Source organism: Morone saxatilis, unplaced genomic scaffold (genome assembly GCF_004916995.1).
Source record: "Morone saxatilis isolate NCDOM2014 unplaced genomic scaffold, NCSU_SB_2.0 Contig16, whole genome shotgun sequence".
Taxonomy (NCBI): domain Eukaryota; kingdom Metazoa; phylum Chordata; class Actinopteri; family Moronidae; genus Morone; species Morone saxatilis.
This window is the reverse complement of record NW_023339718.1, coordinates 10,086,999-10,106,196: the sequence shown is the minus strand read 5'-3', so window position 1 is coordinate 10,106,196 and position 19,198 is coordinate 10,086,999. Positions and strand designations below refer to the sequence as shown.

Genomic DNA, 19,198 nt, shown 5'->3' with positions numbered 1-19,198 from the left:
TCTTCTCTTCTCTTCTCTTCAGTATCTTGCTCTTTTGTCTTTCTTCACTAACGCTCTGTCCTCTATCTGTCCGCCGATAATTTAATTATTGCATTCAATTCAATTAGTTATCTCTGATAATCAGTCTGCATGTTTCCAAATAATTTCCTGGTGCTTCCGATCTTTCAAACTCTTCACAGTCAGTTAGTTTATCACATAACTTTTTTTTTCATTCAGAACTGGGATGTTTTGTTTTCAATGCCATAAAAAATCAAGTGATGATTTTACTAAATCTCTAAAACACACAACACTCAGCAGGCACACGTAGGAATTATAAATCAACTGAAAGAGGCATTGTGTTTGGCAGGTGTGAGTATGTGTGTGCGAGACAGAGAAAGAGAGGGAGAGAGGGAAAAAGCAACAGTGAATAGGACTAGCAATAGAGACAAAAAGGTTTTATTGGGCTTTGCTATTCTTGGCTGTAGGAACAGTTGTCAGTGGCCATGGGAACATGTGTAGCTCTTTTATTAGTGTAAGCTCCCACTTTAGGTAGTCCTCCCACCTATTCAGGGCAAAACGGAGTTAAATAGATAATCAGAATTACCAGAACCCCATGCTTGAAAATCAGTGTCCTATGGTGTCACAGAAATATATGAAGTATGAAGTGAAATAAACAAAAGATTATTTGGTACACATGTTAACACAGTTATTCCTCCATTTGCTAGCTAATGTATAGCTGCTAGTTGATCATCTTTGAATCAGAATCAGGTTTATTGCCAAGGAAGTTCTCACATACGAAGAATTTACATTTACACTTGGTACATTGGTGCATCACAATCAAGCGTAGAAAAATATAAATAAAGATAAAAAGATACAAAAGACAATAAGAAGGAGCCACTATATACTAATATAAAGAGTGAGAGAATATGTACAAAATGGCTGGATAGTTAAATAAATGAGTAAAGAGCTGTACAGAAATGTGCAAAAAATAAAATAAAAAGGCTGTTGCTCCAAACTGTCCCAGTGACAGCTCACACTAGACTCTTGCAATTATTTCGCCTCGGAACACGCATGTGCCTCTTCTGCAGCTGATTGAACTCCTGTTGAACCTTTTGATGCCGTTCAGTTCAGAAACCTTCTCATTTACTGCTTCCCATTGTTTGATAGAAATCCATATTTCAAACCCTGAATTTTTCAGTATGTTATATAATTTTAAGTTTACAGTAGTCAACACACCGCTCACATTGAAGAATCGTATGTTGTTATACATTCACAAACATTCGTAAATATTAGGGATGCAAATATTAATGATTAAACCTTTTCTTCGACTATACAGTTTTGGTGCCAAACTCAGTGTGTCCACTAACACTGTGTCAACGAATGTACAGGCTTTTCCTTCAGCTTCTACGTCTCTTTGTCACACCACCTCACCTATGCATGGCTCCATCTTTTTTACAGACCAAAAAGCGACCTGCTAAATAGCCCTTCCAGTAGTTTTTTCTAAACTGGAATTGTTGAAAGCTCATCATTAAAAAGATGTAATGTCAGTCCTATATTTTTATATTAATTATAAAAACTAGCAAAGAAACACTTGAATGACAGATATGCAACATACAGTATCCATTAAAAAAACAGTAAAATGTGCTGTTAACTAAAGTTTTAATGAGAATCCAATCAGCAGCATTCTAGAGGTTGTGTATTACACACCAACCAGCTAAACATCATTCCCAAAAGTTATTGTAAACTGCATTCAGAGCTGTCTCAGATACTTTGTGTCACAGATGGAAACACAGGTGGGAGCCAATCATTGTGTGGGGACAAAAACAATTTGGTGGGTGGCTGCAGATCGTGATACTCAGATATTTGGTAAGCTGTTGCAGATTTATGAATCAGAAAAGTAGGCAGGCATAGATCCCACGGGCCAGGTGGGACATCTCGATCTCTCTTTGAGCTCCCACTCAGGAAGTAGCTGCCACACAACTCGTCTGTGATCTGTGTACCATTCTGTTACCTTAACAGGACATTTTTAACATTCCACCTTTTTGGCCAATCACTTCCTACTTTAACAACCCTAACCCCTGTTCTTAACAGGGGGGGCAAATGGATTTGGCTTCTTTCACATTGAACGAGACTTATTTGGGTTTGTGTGTGTGTAGTCACTTTCTATTTTCAAAATTACACAAAGTATTTCCCATCATTCAGTCACAAATCTCTTGAAGTGAGTGCGTTTGATGTGATATACGCCGCCTCATAATTTATTTATGACACTACAAATACTCAAAGTAAATATGAGCCTTTAATTTGTGGTTTTACTTTATGCTTTGGAGCAAAGTAACAGGATATCAATCGCATTGAAATCCTAATAGAAAACACTGTATTTGCCAGATGGCCTGAGGGAAAACTCAAGTCATTCTTATTTGGATATAAAGTAAAGCAATTAAGAATAACTGAAATATTTATGATATCATGATTACAGAGGTGGATTTTTGTGTCTCATTCTCAGTTTTGTTGTACCTCGCCCTAACCACACCTATCCCTGTCAATGATTTTATGGTGGTTGTAAAGTGATACAGTGAGTGGTTTCACAATGACAATAACAAGCTGTAAAAGCCATTCCTAGTCTATCATTAGGCCTTCATTAAGTTTAAATGGCTTGACACCTACGTCTGTGTGTGTGTGTGAATGTGTGTGTGATACTAGTTGCAGTAACTTAGAATGACAGCTCATATTTCATTGGCAAAGTAAGTTTTGTCTATAATACATCCCAAAGAGATGTGTTTTTAACCCTTCTTTAAGGAGGTGATGTATGTGTGTATGTGATGCATGTATTTATGTGTATGTTTCTAAGCAAAGATTGTTTTTATTTTTTTATGTGTATAGGTTATTAGAGTTCAGGATGCCTTGAAAGCCATATTCCAAGGTGTGTGTAAGAGAGAGGAGAGGGAGTTCCTTAATTATTTTGAACAGAACATGTTCCTGTTCAAAATAATAATATAATTATAATAACATAATAATGTTTTTCTTCCTGTTCAAATAATATGTGCTGGATAATATTTAATCATTTAATAATTAGATTTTTAATTGATTTAGGATGTTGTCACAAAATGTCTGCATCAGTTTGATACAGTTTTAATCAGTATTGTCTGAGCATCTTAGTCAACTGTTTGGTAATTTTATAATGATGGACATGTATACTTACTTATCGTACTTAAATAATGACGCAGCATATTTGTTCCAAGGAAAATGACAGTAACTGCTCCAGTTTCTATACAGATGGCGGTGCAGCCAGCCATGCCAAAACCAGTAAATTTTCAAGCTAGACTGTTTAAAGACTCTGGAACAAGAGAGCAAGAGGAGAGATTTAGCAGATGCTGAATGTTTTATCTGTTTCCTTCTTATAACTGCTTGTTTCTTCCTTTACTTGTCTTACGACTCCTGATTTTTCCCTGTTGACTTTAATCCTGACTTGTCTGTGAAAAAGGATTCCCTAGCTGTAGTGTAGAGGGATTGTCTTCAAAGGTGAAAGGTCAGTCAAGAACAAATCAGTTTTGAGGTCAGAGGTGGACCTGGGAGACTTCTTCTCGGCTGCCACTTCATCGTCATTCCACTTCTCACTCTATGTGTTTGCCCTTGTTTTCCTCATTTCTCTCATCAGTTCCCTGGCAGTTGTGGTGGGTGTGTTTGTGACAGGAGTAGCTAGCGTCAGTGGGCCTCGGTCACAGGACTCTATGCAGAAGTTGTTGTTCGCAACTCAGGGTGAAAAGGTTTAACCGTGTTCATACGCAGCCCTTTTACTCCATCCTTCAACATAATGCACTTTTTCTTCTCCACTCCACCCCTTACACATTCCACCAGTTTTTCATGCACTCCCTACTTGCCTCCATCAATAAATCTTATTCACCAACTCCTTTAAGTTCCCTCCAAACTTTCCACCATTTACTTTTTTTTTTTTTTGCAGCAGATATTTCTATTCTATTTGACAAAGTGTATTCTAGATTTTTTGGATCATATGTGGCTACTTCTGTGCCAAAACAAGAGAGTACTTCACCACTGTATATGTCTTCTTGAGGCAGAGAAATTGAAAGTACGAATGGACTGTAATGGGAAGAAGAACTCTCTCACACATCTACAACCCCACACCGCCGTACGTATGTTCTCTCCTCTCTTTGTGTCTCTCTCTCTCCACGGACCATTCAGGCAGAAAGGATTGCTATGTAAATGCACCAGTGAATAGGAGTGAATGGACAGGCTTAAAGCAGATTATGTTAAACTGCTTGTTAGTTTAAAGACATGCTGAAGTGAATGGATGGGGATTAGCAGATGTGCTGCTGTGCCACAGAGGTGTTTCTCCAAAATGTACTTAATCCCCTGTCTGTTAGTCAGTTCACACTTCAAATAAAGGGATAAATGCTTCTAAAAGGGAACCAGGAAAAGGTAAGGTGGTCTTTAAATCCTCTGGCACAGATGGAAATCCCAAAGCGGTAACAATGTATTTGAATAACAAATGTCTGTATGTGAAGCCACAAGTATGCCAAGTCCATTTACATGTTTTTGAGAACATTGAGTCCATGTAACCTGAAAGAGCTCCCAGAAAACACATGGTGTAAAAATGTGCTAGGTATTTGTTACATCTTAAATAACGGTTTAATTTGACAACAGAAAAAATCCCTAGTAAATTATTGTTACATTGTCTCCATGTGATTTTCTCCAAAGACTATTCCACTGCTTTAACGTTGATTGCTCTCCTATAATATTGACAGACTCACATTGGAGAGTTTGCTGTTTCTTTTTTTCCATTTCCTTTTACTTGTTAAAACCTGGCCCCTACATTACCCATTATGCAACTGGACCCCCAGCAGTTTAGTTACAGATTGGGGTGTATTATGCTAGTAAAAGGTAATTTAGCGTCGAGCCGCTAGCCTCAAGCAGAGATGAGGTGCGGGCTACAGAGGTCTGCTATGCTCCCTCCTTTCACACCCTCAGATTCTTTTCATTTTCAAACTTTTAGTCTACGCTCCAACCAATGTATCCACACAGCTCCATCTGGAGGCACAAAGGACGTGTAATATCCCCTTTAAAAACGGCTCACTTTTCAGCTTAATGGGTTTTTAAATGGTTTATTTTGCTTAAGATGTATGAGCATTTTCTCAACCAACAAACACTCAGTCCTTCAGTTTATTTGAAGAATTCCAAATCTCCACATTTGCTGATACGTGGTTTTCGCCGGACGGTGATAGAGGACTCTTGCATTGTTTCAGCCTAATAAGTGGTTAGATGTATCATTTGCATCCTAATTTCCAAGATATGAAAGTAAATGTTTTCACATTTCTGCACCCTTGGCAACATTGTGAAAGCAAACTCAACTTCCTTTTAAAGTATTGATGCTGAAAGCCACTGGCATGTGAAGTTGTTGTGTTATGACAGCCTGTCAAAAATGATGAGAGAGCGAATGCTGAATAGGCAGCCTATTGACCCCCAGCACTGGCTGAGATACATTATCTTAATGTGTAAAAGGAGCTTGGGTATCATTAGCATATGGAAAACAGAAGTAGTAAAAATATGCTTCAGATTCAGCAACTTCAGTCTTGACCTAAACATTTGCATTTTTATATCTCTGTGATCCCTACTGCCTGTCACTCTGTCTTCCTCTTCCCATACACATTATCCCTCCTCTCTCTGAACTCCTTCAAGACACCCATCATTCTTCTCTGATCTTTCCTTTTTCCTGTCAGAAGCCTTTTCTTTGCTCTTCTTTCTCTTTCACTTTTTCTGCTCATCCTTCACTTGTGATAGTCTCAGCCATTTATCATAGGCCCAGCATGAGGGTGACACTATGGAAGAAAAGCAAGTGTGTGTGTGTGTGTGTGTGTGTGTGTGTTTGGGGGACATCAGTCTACAGTACCTTAAAGTAACTTCAATATAGATATATCCTTTCCTTTAACAAATCATTATAGACATTAATTTCACTCATTCTCTCTCTCACACTCACACAAACACACACACACACACATACACAGCTAGTGGGGATTGGGGGCAAATGCTGTCACAGTTTTTAAAAGGCTTCCCGTGGTTAGACATGCTTGAAATGACATTCTGGTTCAATGGAGGAGGGGAGTAGGAAAAGGAGTGGAGGAGAGAAAGACAGAAGACAGAAGTGGAGGGGGGAGGGCAGCTAAGTTTGTGAGGTACAAAAACTTTTCACAGATGCAGAACAGAATGATAGGGGGAATTTGAGAGAGTGTAATGATGGATTTCACTGTGAAATGACTGTTACCCGTCCAGCTTAACTACCAACAGGTTAAAGGACCAGTGTGTAGGATTTAATGGCATCTAGCAGTGAAGCTGCATATTGCAACTAACTGAACACCACTTGTCTGTATCTGATCACCTGGGAATGAGAACTGGCTGTGAAGTGTGTAGGAGAAACTATGGTCTGTTCTGGGCTACTGTAGAAACATTGTGGTGGAAGGTACATATAAAAAACTCATTCTAAGGTATGTTTTCATTAGTGTATAATCAACTGAATATAAGAATAATCATGTTTTTGTTACCTATGTATATTATATTTCATTTCTGCCAATAGATCATACACAACCCCATATAAAGGATATACAGTGCCTAATATTTTCAAATTAGTTTTCATTGTCAACATGCCGACCAAGAGACCAAAAGTTGTCTTGGTTCTTCAAAAACTGACACTGGATCTTGTTTCCACATGAGCCCAAATTGACAGTAACGTCAGTAACTGTATGTCATGGTTCGTGTGGGAAAGGGGCTTCAAAGAGGAAGGGATGAGGGCAGACACATGAAGAATAGGGCAGGACTGTTTATTTACAAAGTGATTTTTCCTCTCATCGAGGAGTGAGAGAGCCAGGCCGCCTATTGTTTGTCACTAATGAACAACATGAACGAGTGTGAGAAAGAAAAGAAGTGCAAAGAACAAACGAGACAGATTAACATGAAAACAAAAACTGTTTGCCTCGTCTATTTAACCTCAAAATTTAGAAATCAGCATTTTGTGCTGGGGGGGGCTGCTCATTTAGTGCTGTTTCAGGTCTGTAATGCTTTTTGTTAAAAGCAAAGTGTTCTCAGCACACACACACACACACACAAAGTTTTGTCTACAGTAAATGCCTCAGAGGCAACAGGATAGCTCTGAAAAGGAAATGGTCTATTAGAGTGTCTTAACCCATTTATTTATTAGTATAAAAGCTCCAGGCAAGGGTGATGTAATCTCTAACAGCTCCTTTAAAGTGTATTTGCCAGCTACCTGATTTGTTAACAGCACACTGCAGTGTGAAGAAATGTTTTGTCAGAGATTTTCTGGAGTCCAGGTGTCTTATTTTCAAATTGATTTGATGCATTTTCCCAAAAATACTGTTATCTCCTGTCTTAAAACAAATCTTGGTTGCAGGTAATAACGGGGTAATAAAAAGTCTTTCCGCAGGTTGGGATTACCAGTCAGACAAACTTTGGTACAGTTTGACTTCAAACATGGTTTTACATAGGCCATTTCCACGCTGCAGACTGGAGGAAATGTCGAGTACACTACAAATTTATCCTTTTCATGTATCAAAACAAACAATTGAAATCCACTCTGTTTTAGCGCACTTGAAGTAGGCCCTTGCTCGTAATTGCTTTTGCTACTTGGGCTGCTGGTGAGTGCTTGTACAAGGAAAGTTTTACAGTGTTCACACTGGTGGCTTTAAACGTAAAATGGTCAAATATCCACAGTTAGGGTATGCATACAAATCAGGACCCACTGTAGTAATGTCAAGAAAGATGATGTTTTTGTGATGTTTAAATAGATGACTGTTGGCTATTATTGACAATTTTTATTTTTTATTTTCTTTTTTTTTTTTATTCTGCTTAGTTGTCTACGATGTTGCAGGTGCTCAATTGTCAACCATTCATTCCACCTTTACCTTGTTTAAATAAGTCCTGCAGAAAATGAAAAGTGGAAATAGTTATCTGTAAGCTGTTAAAGGCGCTGAATCCCAGATTCTGCTTGTTTTCAATATCCTCCTCACCCTCCTACTTTTTAGTAAACCCCATCTTGCTCCTGTCTGCTCCCTGCCCCCGTTTTCTTTCCACCCATGTCCTCCCTCCCTGCGTGTATGTGTTTGTGTGAGCGGGTCAGCCCTCCCTACTAGGCAAGTGAAGTAAACTCCCCCTTTTTTGCCCCTCTCCGTCGCAACTGTTCTCCTCCTCTCTCTCTCTCTTCTCTCTCTCTCTCTCTCTCATCTCTCTCTCTCTCTCCTCTCTCTCTCTCTCTCTCTCTCTCTCTCTCTCAGCTGGGCTGCTACTGTCAGACCGGGTTGGAGGACAATCAACTGCAACTGCTGCTGCCGCTGCTGGTGTGTTTTGTGTGGTGTGGACTTTCTCGCGTTGCGGTGGACACACACGCACACACACACAGGAGGTTGCATGCCCCGGTACTCCCCCTCCCCACCTCTCTCTCTCTCTCTCTCTCTGTCTCTGGCACATACATACATACACACACTCGTTGGGAGAAGCAGTGTGTGAGTGGCGGACCCTGTCGTGTGGAGTGTACTGAAGAGGGGAGAAGAGAGGAGCGGAGCCGCAGACTCTACCATGCCAGTGCAGGGAGAAAGGCTGAAGCGCTGTCTCTCTCTCTGTCTCTGGAGCCGGAGTCCTCTGCTGTTGCTTGGACTGTTCTCTCTTCACGCGCAAGCACACGGTGAGTTACTGCAAACTTTCTCTGGCTGCCCTCAACATTTTTGCTGTTTTTACTAAACTTTGCTCTGAGTTGCTCTGATGCAACTGATTTTATTTTGTTGTTTAGCTGTGAGTTCCCCTTACTGCAAACAGTATTGTGGTGTTTGTTCTCCCTGTCTGCTCTGGGTCTCACATCTTGACACATTGTGCATAAACGTGTGTTATTTTTTAAAGTTGCAGCTTTAATTTGTGCCCTACTCTGCTGTGTCTTCAGTCTGTAAGCAACTCGTGATGACTAAGTTTTAGAAATCAGCTCCAAAACGAAGCAACTGATGTAGACATGATGATGTATGCATGTGGTTGTTTTTAAATCAGGGAATCATTCACTTTTTATGTTACATGTAATGTGTAATGTGTAATGTTAATCACAGCAGTATGTGTAGGATTTTATCAAGGCCAGCAGCTCAACAAAATCCCAGCTGACATGATTTTACAGCCTTTTTCATTTTATTTTCCAGTTGTTAAATTGTATGACTTTGGTGTGTCCAGCTCTGTGTTTTGTCTTTTTGTTAGACTAAACAGTGAATTGGAGACAAGGAGTCATTTCAAAAACATTATTATAGAGCAAATATGTCATTGGTTTCATATTTTCATATCATATTGATATGATTGGTAAATCAACAACAATCTCTTGAAGATAACATTTAAGCTTTTCTTCTGACAAGACTGACAAAAATAAGTCAAGTTATTGCAAGTTGAAGGGTGGTAAATTATTGATAATCTGATCGCGTAGACATTTTCACACTAAATACAGTTGCTCTGACATTTAGTTACACCCTTTCAATCTGTGTATTTGATGTTTTCTTAAACAGACAGTGAGATATATTTTCATGGACTGACATTGTTACCGTTAGCCGCATCAACCGCTTTGTCTGTGACCATGTTTGGTATTTGAAGTGTGATTGGCGAGGTGTTGAGAAAGAGAACGTGTCAGATTTAATAGTCTGTTATGTTTAGTGCTGTGATGTGTGTCAATAAGGTTTGACAATGATATTTTCCCCCACCGTGGCACAGCAACTCTGTAGATTGTCTTTGTAACCATTAATTTAAAAAAAGCCATTATTGAAGGAATTGAAATGATAGTGTGTGTGCTGTTAAGTAAGACTACAGAATACAGGCTTAGACAGTGTTTCCTGTGAGTGATAGTGTCTATGAATATTTTTCTTTTCTCTCTGTATTGTTGGTCTATTTAAAGTCATTGGAGATTGTTTCAGCTGGAAGCACTGAAGTCAAGCCAGCAAAGGCTCATACCTCATACTCACTGTGCTATGTGCTGAGGTCGTCCTGCGACCTTTGGCTGCATGTCATTCCCTCTTTCTCGTCCATCTTTCCTGTCATTGTCACCGATTGAGTCGGCTTTCCTATGAGTCCATGCTGTGTTGCCCTCTTCTTACTTCTTACTTGCTCGCAGAGGCTGTTTTGTCATTTAAATCCAAGCCTTGGGAGGAATAACAGTCTTTTGAATGCCATGAACATTTAAGCTTTTGCACTGCACATGTAGTACACAAACATAAAAATTGCCAGAATGTTTTAGACTCATGGTAACACTCACTGCTCTGTCTGCATAAACAGCTGCCAAAGAAGAAGACATATGGGAAATCTGACATAAAGTTGGACCTCTACCAAGTTTTTTTTTTCTTGTTTGTGTTACACGCCAGAAAGTCATTCACACTATGTCTTTCATTTAGACCCCCCCCCAAAAAACCTATTATTTATGGTTTAAGTTTCTCCTGCTTCTTGTAGTGATGCAACTGCTGCAAATGGCACAGATCAAATCTCCATCTGTGCAGTGTTTTGGTTTTGGTGTCAGGTGTACGGATGTAATGTTTCAGGCCATTTAAATACCAATCTAACATTAGTGCGCCACCTATAGGTCAGTGAAACAAATTCTCTGCTCCTGATGTCCGCCAGATCTGAGATGAACGCTCACCGAAAATATTTATTTATTTATTTTTCTGAGGATAGATTTAATCAGGATTTCAGCTGAACTCTCTTTCAGTCTATATAAATCAATAAATAAAAATGGTTGATTATTTTTAAACTGTAATACTATTGCTATGCTCCCCTAGATAAGAGTATCTCCAAAAATCTCCATGTTAACTGACCAAGATTGGGGTCAGCAAAATGCCCCATTCGTAAATTTGAAAAACAAAACAGCTTGAGTGGGTCATTTTATTTCCCACCCTAAAATGCTATTTTGTGGTTAAAGTTTAATCAGATGTGCTCAAGCATTCCCAGATATTTAAAACTGTATTTTGCCTGAGGCCTGTTAGCAACAGACTCGTTTATTGGTTGACACATACATGATTGATTGGACCAGCAACGGTCTCATTCATTGGTTGACACACAGATGATTGATTGTCCTGGCAATAGATTCAGCTGTGACTCAACAGGCAAATGTTTGTTTTCTGAAAAATGGTATGGAGAAAAAGATGGAGCCGGTAGAGAGAGATGATTTTATTTATCACTCAACTATCACTTTGTGTTTCTCTGTCTGCCTTTTCCCGGCCATAGTTTCTTCCAACTCTCTCCCACTTTAAAACAGCAAATGGATGCTTGGTAAAGTGAATGGAGGTCTAGACTTGGTCAGCTAGTGTTTCCTGGTCCTATAGCCACAGGTGAACTGGAGTCAGGCAGTAGACAGCTACAGTGTTGTGTCTGCATGAAGGTCACAGTTTGCCCTACAGCATGTCTAGGCCATTGTCTCTGCAGCAAACAAATAAAGAACGATGTGTTCATTATTCCTCAAGGAGAAATGAGAGCATAGGGAATGCACAGACTTATGCACACTTTATAAATCACACACACAAACACACACATGCACAGATCTTCAGTGACCTTCCACCTACGCCAGGCTGCAGCCTTCAGTGTGAGTTCTGGGAAGTGAGGAGTGAGCGTGATAGCTTACATTTCATTGTCCTTGGTGGAAATAAGCACCGCTGTATCGGTTTTCACAGTCAAAGCTCTGCCAGTTGCTTTGCTTTTGTCACTGTCCACTAATGAGACTGTTGCTCTTTGCAGAATTTCAGGTTTTTAACTGTATAAAACACCTACCTGTTCTCCAAGTACTGAGAATGTGTTGTATCACTCTTGAACTCATTTCACAGTAATCTGTTTATAGTTTGTATAAGTTGTTGACAAAATCTGGGTGCTTTTTATCCTTTTCTGTGTGTGTCATTGAACACCTGCTTAATGATTTCAGGATTCACAGAGTTGAATGAATGATGAGACCAAATGTAGACTCTTAATGTTAAGTGCTGTGGTGTCTGATGTTAATTTTTCAGAAAATCAATAGACTGTACAGGTACTACACAAAAGGGACCCAGCATGCTCTATTATTTGCATTTATTGTCACCCACAATAAAACTGATACTGATGATCTCGTTAGTCCTTTCACAGAGACTCAGCTCAGTCAGGAAGTCATTGACGAAACTATTATTTTGGTGAAAAGCTGACTGAGATATTTCTAAATTAAAAAGCAGTTTTGAGAAAAAAAGAACCAGCAGGCATGAGAGCTGACTCACTGTTCTAAACTGCTGGTAGCGCTTTCTGCTCCTCAGCCTCCTTGCTTCCTGACAGGATGTGTTGAGTTCCCTCACTGGAAACTGATACCTCATTAGAGCTACTGATCTGCTGGCTGTAAAGCTAAAACACAGAGGTAAGGTGTTGCTGCCGGTTGTTAAAAACAAATCGTTGGTGTCCTGAAGTAAACTCACACCTTAAGATACAGCCTTTATATTTTCTCCCTGTGATGTCAGAAATCTTTTTCTACAACACAGCTGGAGCCACAGGCTGGTCTCCTGCAAGTGTCGGAATGGGTAAGGGTTGACAAGAAGGCTGATGTGGTCGCAGGAGTTGAGGATATAGGGGTTCATGTAGGGGTGACAAAGCAATGACATAAATATGAGTCCCTGATATATGCCATGCTCGACACAGCTCTTATGTTGTGTGTTTGAGGGAAAAAGTGATCTTGAAATGACCTCTAAAAGGTGGAAGGTAAGGGGAAGTGAGGAGAGTTTGGGACTGAGGGGTATTACATCCTGTAATGGATACAGATCCAGTAACTTCTATCCCAGTCAGATTACCGGTCTGGCCCTGACTTCTTAAGACACAGCTGGAGCAGGGGAAGTTATGTGTGTGTGTGTCTGTGTGTGAAAAAGAGAGTGAGTGAGGAAGAGAAAGTTTTTTTCAATACAAAGAATAAGTTGTGTTAAGAGTTTGTATTTGTATTCTTACATTTGGTCATTTTTAAGATATGGGGAAATTGATTTGGTGTGAAAAGTAAGCATGTGAAAGAAATGCATGTGTGGGGTTAAGTTGGCATTAAATCGACTGAAGATCTGTTGTCAGCTACAATGTTGTGGTGGAGCTAAAGTTTACAGTAGTTTTATTTTGCTAGTTTATAGCTATTGTACAGTTGGGGTTCTATTGGGGAACTTGGCATTTATATGGTTCAAGAGCAGTAGTCATACTTAAAATTTGGTCTTAAAGAGTGAAGTTGTTGTGGTTATTGTAAGTACAGTCCTAATACTCGGATTGTGTGAGCTGAGAGCTCTCAGCACAGTACAGTGCAACACAATACAGTGATGGACAGATAACAGGTGAAGTGGAGCAGAGCAGAGCAAAGCTGGCTGTCACAGACACAGTGCGCTGGGACTATAAGGGCTTAGGTTTTCCATGCACTTGCACCCCCCTCCTTCTCATAATACCCACCCCTCCACCCACTCTCAGCCCCTGGAACATTTTTTTTTTTTGCATGGGGAACGGTGATTGGGGCATGGAGAGAGTAACTGCACATTGTTTTTGGTGTGTGATATTCAATGCAGATGAAAGAGGTGGAATTGTTGGGGTTTGAAGAAGACAAGAGAGGGGGAGGTATGAAAATGAAGGACGGAGGATATTCTCTTCTTCCCTTTTTCTTTGGGAAATAAAGTTTTCCCCCTAAAATCAGTTTTCCACTAATGTCTGACCCTCTGAATCTTATCTTTTAAATTCAGTGGTTTAAGGCCAAGATCTTCAGGCCAAAATTGCTGCTCTTACTGGCTTGTTAAACAATGCTTTCATGTTTGTGTTAACCTAAAATAAATCACCTTATTAACTCATTACCTTTACAAAGGTCATTATTTTTTGTATTAGTTATCGCAACAAATACAATTGAAGAAAGAGAGGTGAATGAATGAGCTGCTTTAAATGTGGCAGTGAAAAATGAATAAATGTACAGGCTGTAATTTAGGGTCATTTGTGGATGTCAGTGTGCCCACTTTTAACCAAATGGCTTTGCAATACAGACAATCATCATACGCTATGATAGGTACCTAATGACTGTCCAGATGGGAGTGGATGTTGAATGTGCGTGTGTGTGAACAGGCCTAGCTGACAGCATGTTTGTCCAGTGAGATAGTACAGAGGAGGCCTGGAGCCACTGATGGGTGATATGTGACTTCGTTAATGGGAAACTAATCACACGGAGGAGACATTGGGACGCATACAACTGTAAACACACATACATTTACACGCACAAAAAGCAGGGACTCGCACACAATGATACATGTAGAGATGTGTTATTGATGTTACACAAACGCATACTAATGTCCACATACCACACATTATCCACACATTAATGGGAAATACATTAATATCCTCCCACAGCGCGCACACACACACACACACACACACACACACACAGACATGTATACACGTGCACACATGCAGGCTGTAAATGGATGGAAAGTGACTGTTTAAGCCTGTGGAGATGACTGAGACGCCACAGACCAGAATTCTGGGAAATAAACACATGGCAGCTGTAATGTTAACACCATCAGCCCTCCCTCTACACACAAACACGCACACACACACACACACACACACACACAACCCTATGCACACACTAACACTCTCTCCACTCCCACGGGCACACAGCAAGGCACTCACCTACACACAGATTTGTTCTCATTCTCAATGCCGGACGTCTCAAATTCAGATTTGTTCATTTATCATTCAGTCCAAGCAATCATTGTCAGTGGCTATTAGTTCAGCATGACGATGATTGAGTGTGTGAGTCATGGTGTGAGTGTGTGTGAGGTTTTGCTAACGGACAGAAAGTGTTTTGATTGCACCTACCGAGGGCGAGATGTGTCCTGAAAGAGAAATTATAGTTTCTGGTATCTTATTACACACTCCGTGGAGCGTTTAGTTGGTTGATATGCATGTTGTGTCAGAACAGCAGAGTGACACTGCATTTCCACGATAGGAATCCAGTCAGGGTGGTCTCGTCAAGGATTAAACCATTTATAGAAACAGTAAGGCACATTTGTGTTTGGCGCTCCTGATGCTCCAGAACAAATCTTGACACAGACTTGACTCGATACTCATGAAACCCCTGGAAGAGCCTGGGATTTACAACATTGAACACACATTCTAAATTTAATTTAAATAACTCTCAGCACTGGATTAGGCTCTGGATGGAGGGAGTTAAAAACATTGAGGAGTAGGCAGCGGTGTTTAAGAAAAGATGCAACGTGGAGCAGAAATGTATGCAGAAAGACTGACAACCAGTTACCTGGTTGTTATAGTGACATTATAGTTGGACATAACCCATGGCTGTAGGAAAAATGTGACATTAAAACAACCTTTAATAATAATTAGACAGTGTTTTGTCTAGAAACACCCAAGAGCTCAGCATTGGAAGCCAAAAGTCATCAAAAAATTGTATTCATTTCAGTGTTTTAATTGCATATTTGCCACAAAAGTTCAGGAGTGAACAGAATGCAAATTGGTATTGAAGAAAATCTTAATATGCCTATAGAAATTCGGATCCAGGTCATAGAATATCTCAAAGTTCAAAGGCAACTCAACCAAGGTCAAAAACAGCTCACACAAAGTTCTTACATTATCAGTATATTTTCCCATCCCATATCAGTCTGTATTACCTTAAGTACCAAAACAAGCTTGACCTGGGTTACTGTGAATGTTGTGTTACTGTGAACCATGTAAACAAACTCTTATCTTAATCTGAGTATTCGCTGTAATCAAGCTATTTGTGTGCATACCAATTGAACAAAGTTAAACTTATCTGGGACCCGCAGTTTGCCCATTGAGCCATTAAGGTTTATACAAATGCCAGACTCACATTCGACCTTTGAATTAGCATTTCATTTCAGTCAATGTTGTCTAGAGGAATACCATCCACTTACCCCTCTTTCGGCTCTACACTGCCCTTTTTCTCACCTTCCTCCATTCATGAAACACTTTCCTGTCTTTAATGCTTTTCTCTGTTGGTGTGCTATGTATTTGTGTCACTTTGAGTATTTATTTAAGGAAGACATACAGCTGATGTGTGTTTGAAGTGGGGCAGCCAGGAAAGAAAACAGTTTGCATTTGTGTCCCTGAATATTGTTTTGATCATGAGATAAACAACATATAGCATTAGTGTTTATTTGAGAAAGGAGATAAAGTTTGATTAAATTACTGCCCTCAATTTAAAAGTCCCGTTTAAGGATGGTTATCTTGTAACAGTGCAATACATATTTTTCTTTATTTCTGTTGACCTTTATAACTTTCAGAAATTCACTTGAAAAACTCTCTGGTAATGTGATTGCTTGTCTCTAAATACATTGTTTCAGTAGTGTTCAATAGGTTCTCTCTCTTCTTTGTTTTGGATCTATCTTGCATTTTCTAATATCTCACATAGACACATATGCACAAAAAAAAGGTGACATCATATGGCTAGACTTCAACCCCCCTGTTTCTAGCAGCAAAGGATTGCATCTCCCAAAAATGCAAAGTATCTCTGCCATGCCGTCATTGTCCATTTCCCAAAACCACCTTTAGCTTTTGAGTGTGTGTCTGTGTGTTTAATTGCTCTGTGATATACACACTGTGGGTGTCTGTGTGGAATTCTAAACTCGGGCTGTTATATTTGCCATGGCCAACTATCGACTTGGCGGGTGTGTGGCTATTGTTTATCAGTTTATAGGCCTGATTTTTGCATGCCACCATGATGGAACAATGAGTCACATGATGATATCACGGGAATAGCACATCCAATATGTTAAAAATAGCTGCCAAGTTTGAATTGACTGTGAGGGTGTGTGTATTGTAACCTAATGCTACTTATTACTCTATGTGATGGGTGCGCATCATAGTCCAAGTATGCTATTCAGTCACTGGATCACACACACTTAAAGTTTGCATTAGAAACCACATGTTGAAGGCTGTGGATCTAATGTCTGATTTGTGGTTATGATAAAGTTGTTTGGAAGTTGTTATTTTTCTGTCATACTAGAGCAGATGTAATCAAAAAAGAAATCAGAAACCACTGGTTATTAGAATCTGCTTTGTTGTCAGTGTAACAAGAATGCTTCCTATCAAATCAACCTGTTTCTGAGGAAAACATTTCTTCGTCTTTGCGCATGTATTATAGATTATATTTCACCTTTTGTAAAAGTGTATTGTCATGCATTAGCCATACATACGACATTTTCTCTTGCAATTAGGTGTGTTTTTAAAGACTACACCCATATATTAATGCTGTGACAGGCACTGTATGTGCTGCGTGACTCTGTATGCTGTTGCACATGGTAAAACATTCCTTTGAGACATACACATCTGTCTGATGGTGGAGAAGAGCAGCTGCTTTAAGGGATCTGTAGGAGATCACCAATGCTTCTTGTAGCTTCATCTGTCTTCCACAGAAATTGTTTGAAAAGAGATGTAGGAGGACATTTTCCATCTTCTTTGCATATATTATGAAATGCATCAACCCGGTTTAACTTTAACATTTGATCTTTTAAGTAAATATCAGCCAACTATTCTCATGGTTACACAAAATGCCTCAATGTGCTCATCTGGATTTCAGTTTAATAGTTTTTGTTAGGGGTGGGGGATCTGGCTAAAATCCTCCATCACAGCATATGTTATTTTATATTTCTAGAATTGAGTGTAATCAGAACAGTAAATCTTCAGGAAATTCAGTTATATTATTATTATTATTATGTATTAATATTAGTTCACATTAGATAATAATAATTGAATTAATAGATAATAAGTAATAATAAGGATAATGAGTATTAGTATTAGTATTAGTAGTAGTAGTAGTGGAGATGTTCTGCTCCCTAAATTGCAATATTGCCTGCAACAATATAGCAAAAATACTTGCCCGACTCTAGTGTCTGTGGTGTTTATTTTTAGCTGGTAGCATGTTGTCAAATCAGGAAAAAGTTTATGAGCGAGATTTGAACCAGTGAATTACTTACAGCCCAAGCCCACTGATCCAGCCGGATGCCCAGTGTCTGTGAATTGATGTGAGCTGTTTTGTTATGAGTAGGAGCCCACAGATGGCCATGAGAAGCTTTTGATGAAGAGACCAGCTGGTATCCTTTCTCTCTTTTCTTTGCTTTGCTCTCTCACACCTCCTTAAAGGACCGCTTCATCATTTCCTTGTATTCCAAAGGGAACGCTGAGGGCCTTCTGGAATGAACTCACAGTTCCGGAATCCTTGTGTACCTGTCACTCATCCCCATGAAAGGGGACGCACGCACGCATACACCCCACTGGTCGCAGCATAAAGCTGGCAGATGACAGCTGTATAACCAGAGACTGGCACTGGCTCATTACTGCATCATTCATCAGTGTGACATAATGAAGGAATTTTTGAAGAGCTGTTGATGATGTTGTTTTGTCGGAGGACAGAATGGCTGAATGCAGCTCCAACAACTTCCCTTATATCTACTCTCATTAGTTTTTTTATGCTGGTTTTGCTAAAGAAAACATCTCAAAAGCTGTTTTCTGTCTAACCCACATGACATTACTTCCATATTTTTTGATTGGCTACTTGGTGGTCCGTCTCAATCTTGGTTCTTGGATAGGTAAAAAGCTTTTATCGTCCTATTTGTTTTTGATTGATAGACTGTTTGATCAATTAAAGTAGTTTCCCAAGCTCTTATATGTCTACTTGTGTTTTAAATAGCATCTTTTATTCAGAATATATCTAAGAGTTTTAGAAGAGTGCATTGATAGAGATGTTAACATGTGAGAAGACACAAGGGGGTGTAAAAAGTCTGTATCAGACGAAAACAGCAGAGTGAGCTACTTTTGAAAGTTGTACAAGGAAAATAGAGTGCCCTCAAGGTACCCAAATATACAACAGAAACTATAAGATTGTGTGCCTGTGAGCGAGGGACTGAGATGCTAAAGAACCATTTTCTTGCTTTGTAACCACTGTCACTAAGCACAACCTCTTAATCCGACTTTGGTGAGAGTAAGTAGTAAAAGCTAGTTTTCATGAGCATCGATATGTTTTTCACAATTTATTGATGTCCCATAGTTTGCATAAAATAAAATAAATTATTAAACTGTGATTTGCCTTGTACCTCAAAATGGTGTAAAGCAATTAAGATGAGAAAACTGAGAGTGATAAAGCTTTGTCACAGAGCTTCAAGGCAAAACATATTTGAATTTCAAAGTAAGTTTAGCCAAAATA

General features: G+C 39.4%; 1 protein-coding gene across 1 annotated transcript in view; it reads left to right on the top strand.

Annotated features, from left to right (window-relative positions):
- Positions 1 to 19,198, top strand: part of bmpr1ba (bone morphogenetic protein receptor, type IBa) — a 65,432-nt gene that overhangs the window by 33,923 nt on the left and 12,311 nt on the right. The window contains exon 3 of the mRNA XM_035658424.1: positions 8,274 to 8,680. Coding sequence (XP_035514317.1) covers positions 8,575 to 8,680 — 106 coding nt within the window. The 5' untranslated portion in view covers positions 8,274 to 8,574. The remainder of the gene's footprint in view (positions 1 to 8,273; positions 8,681 to 19,198) is intronic.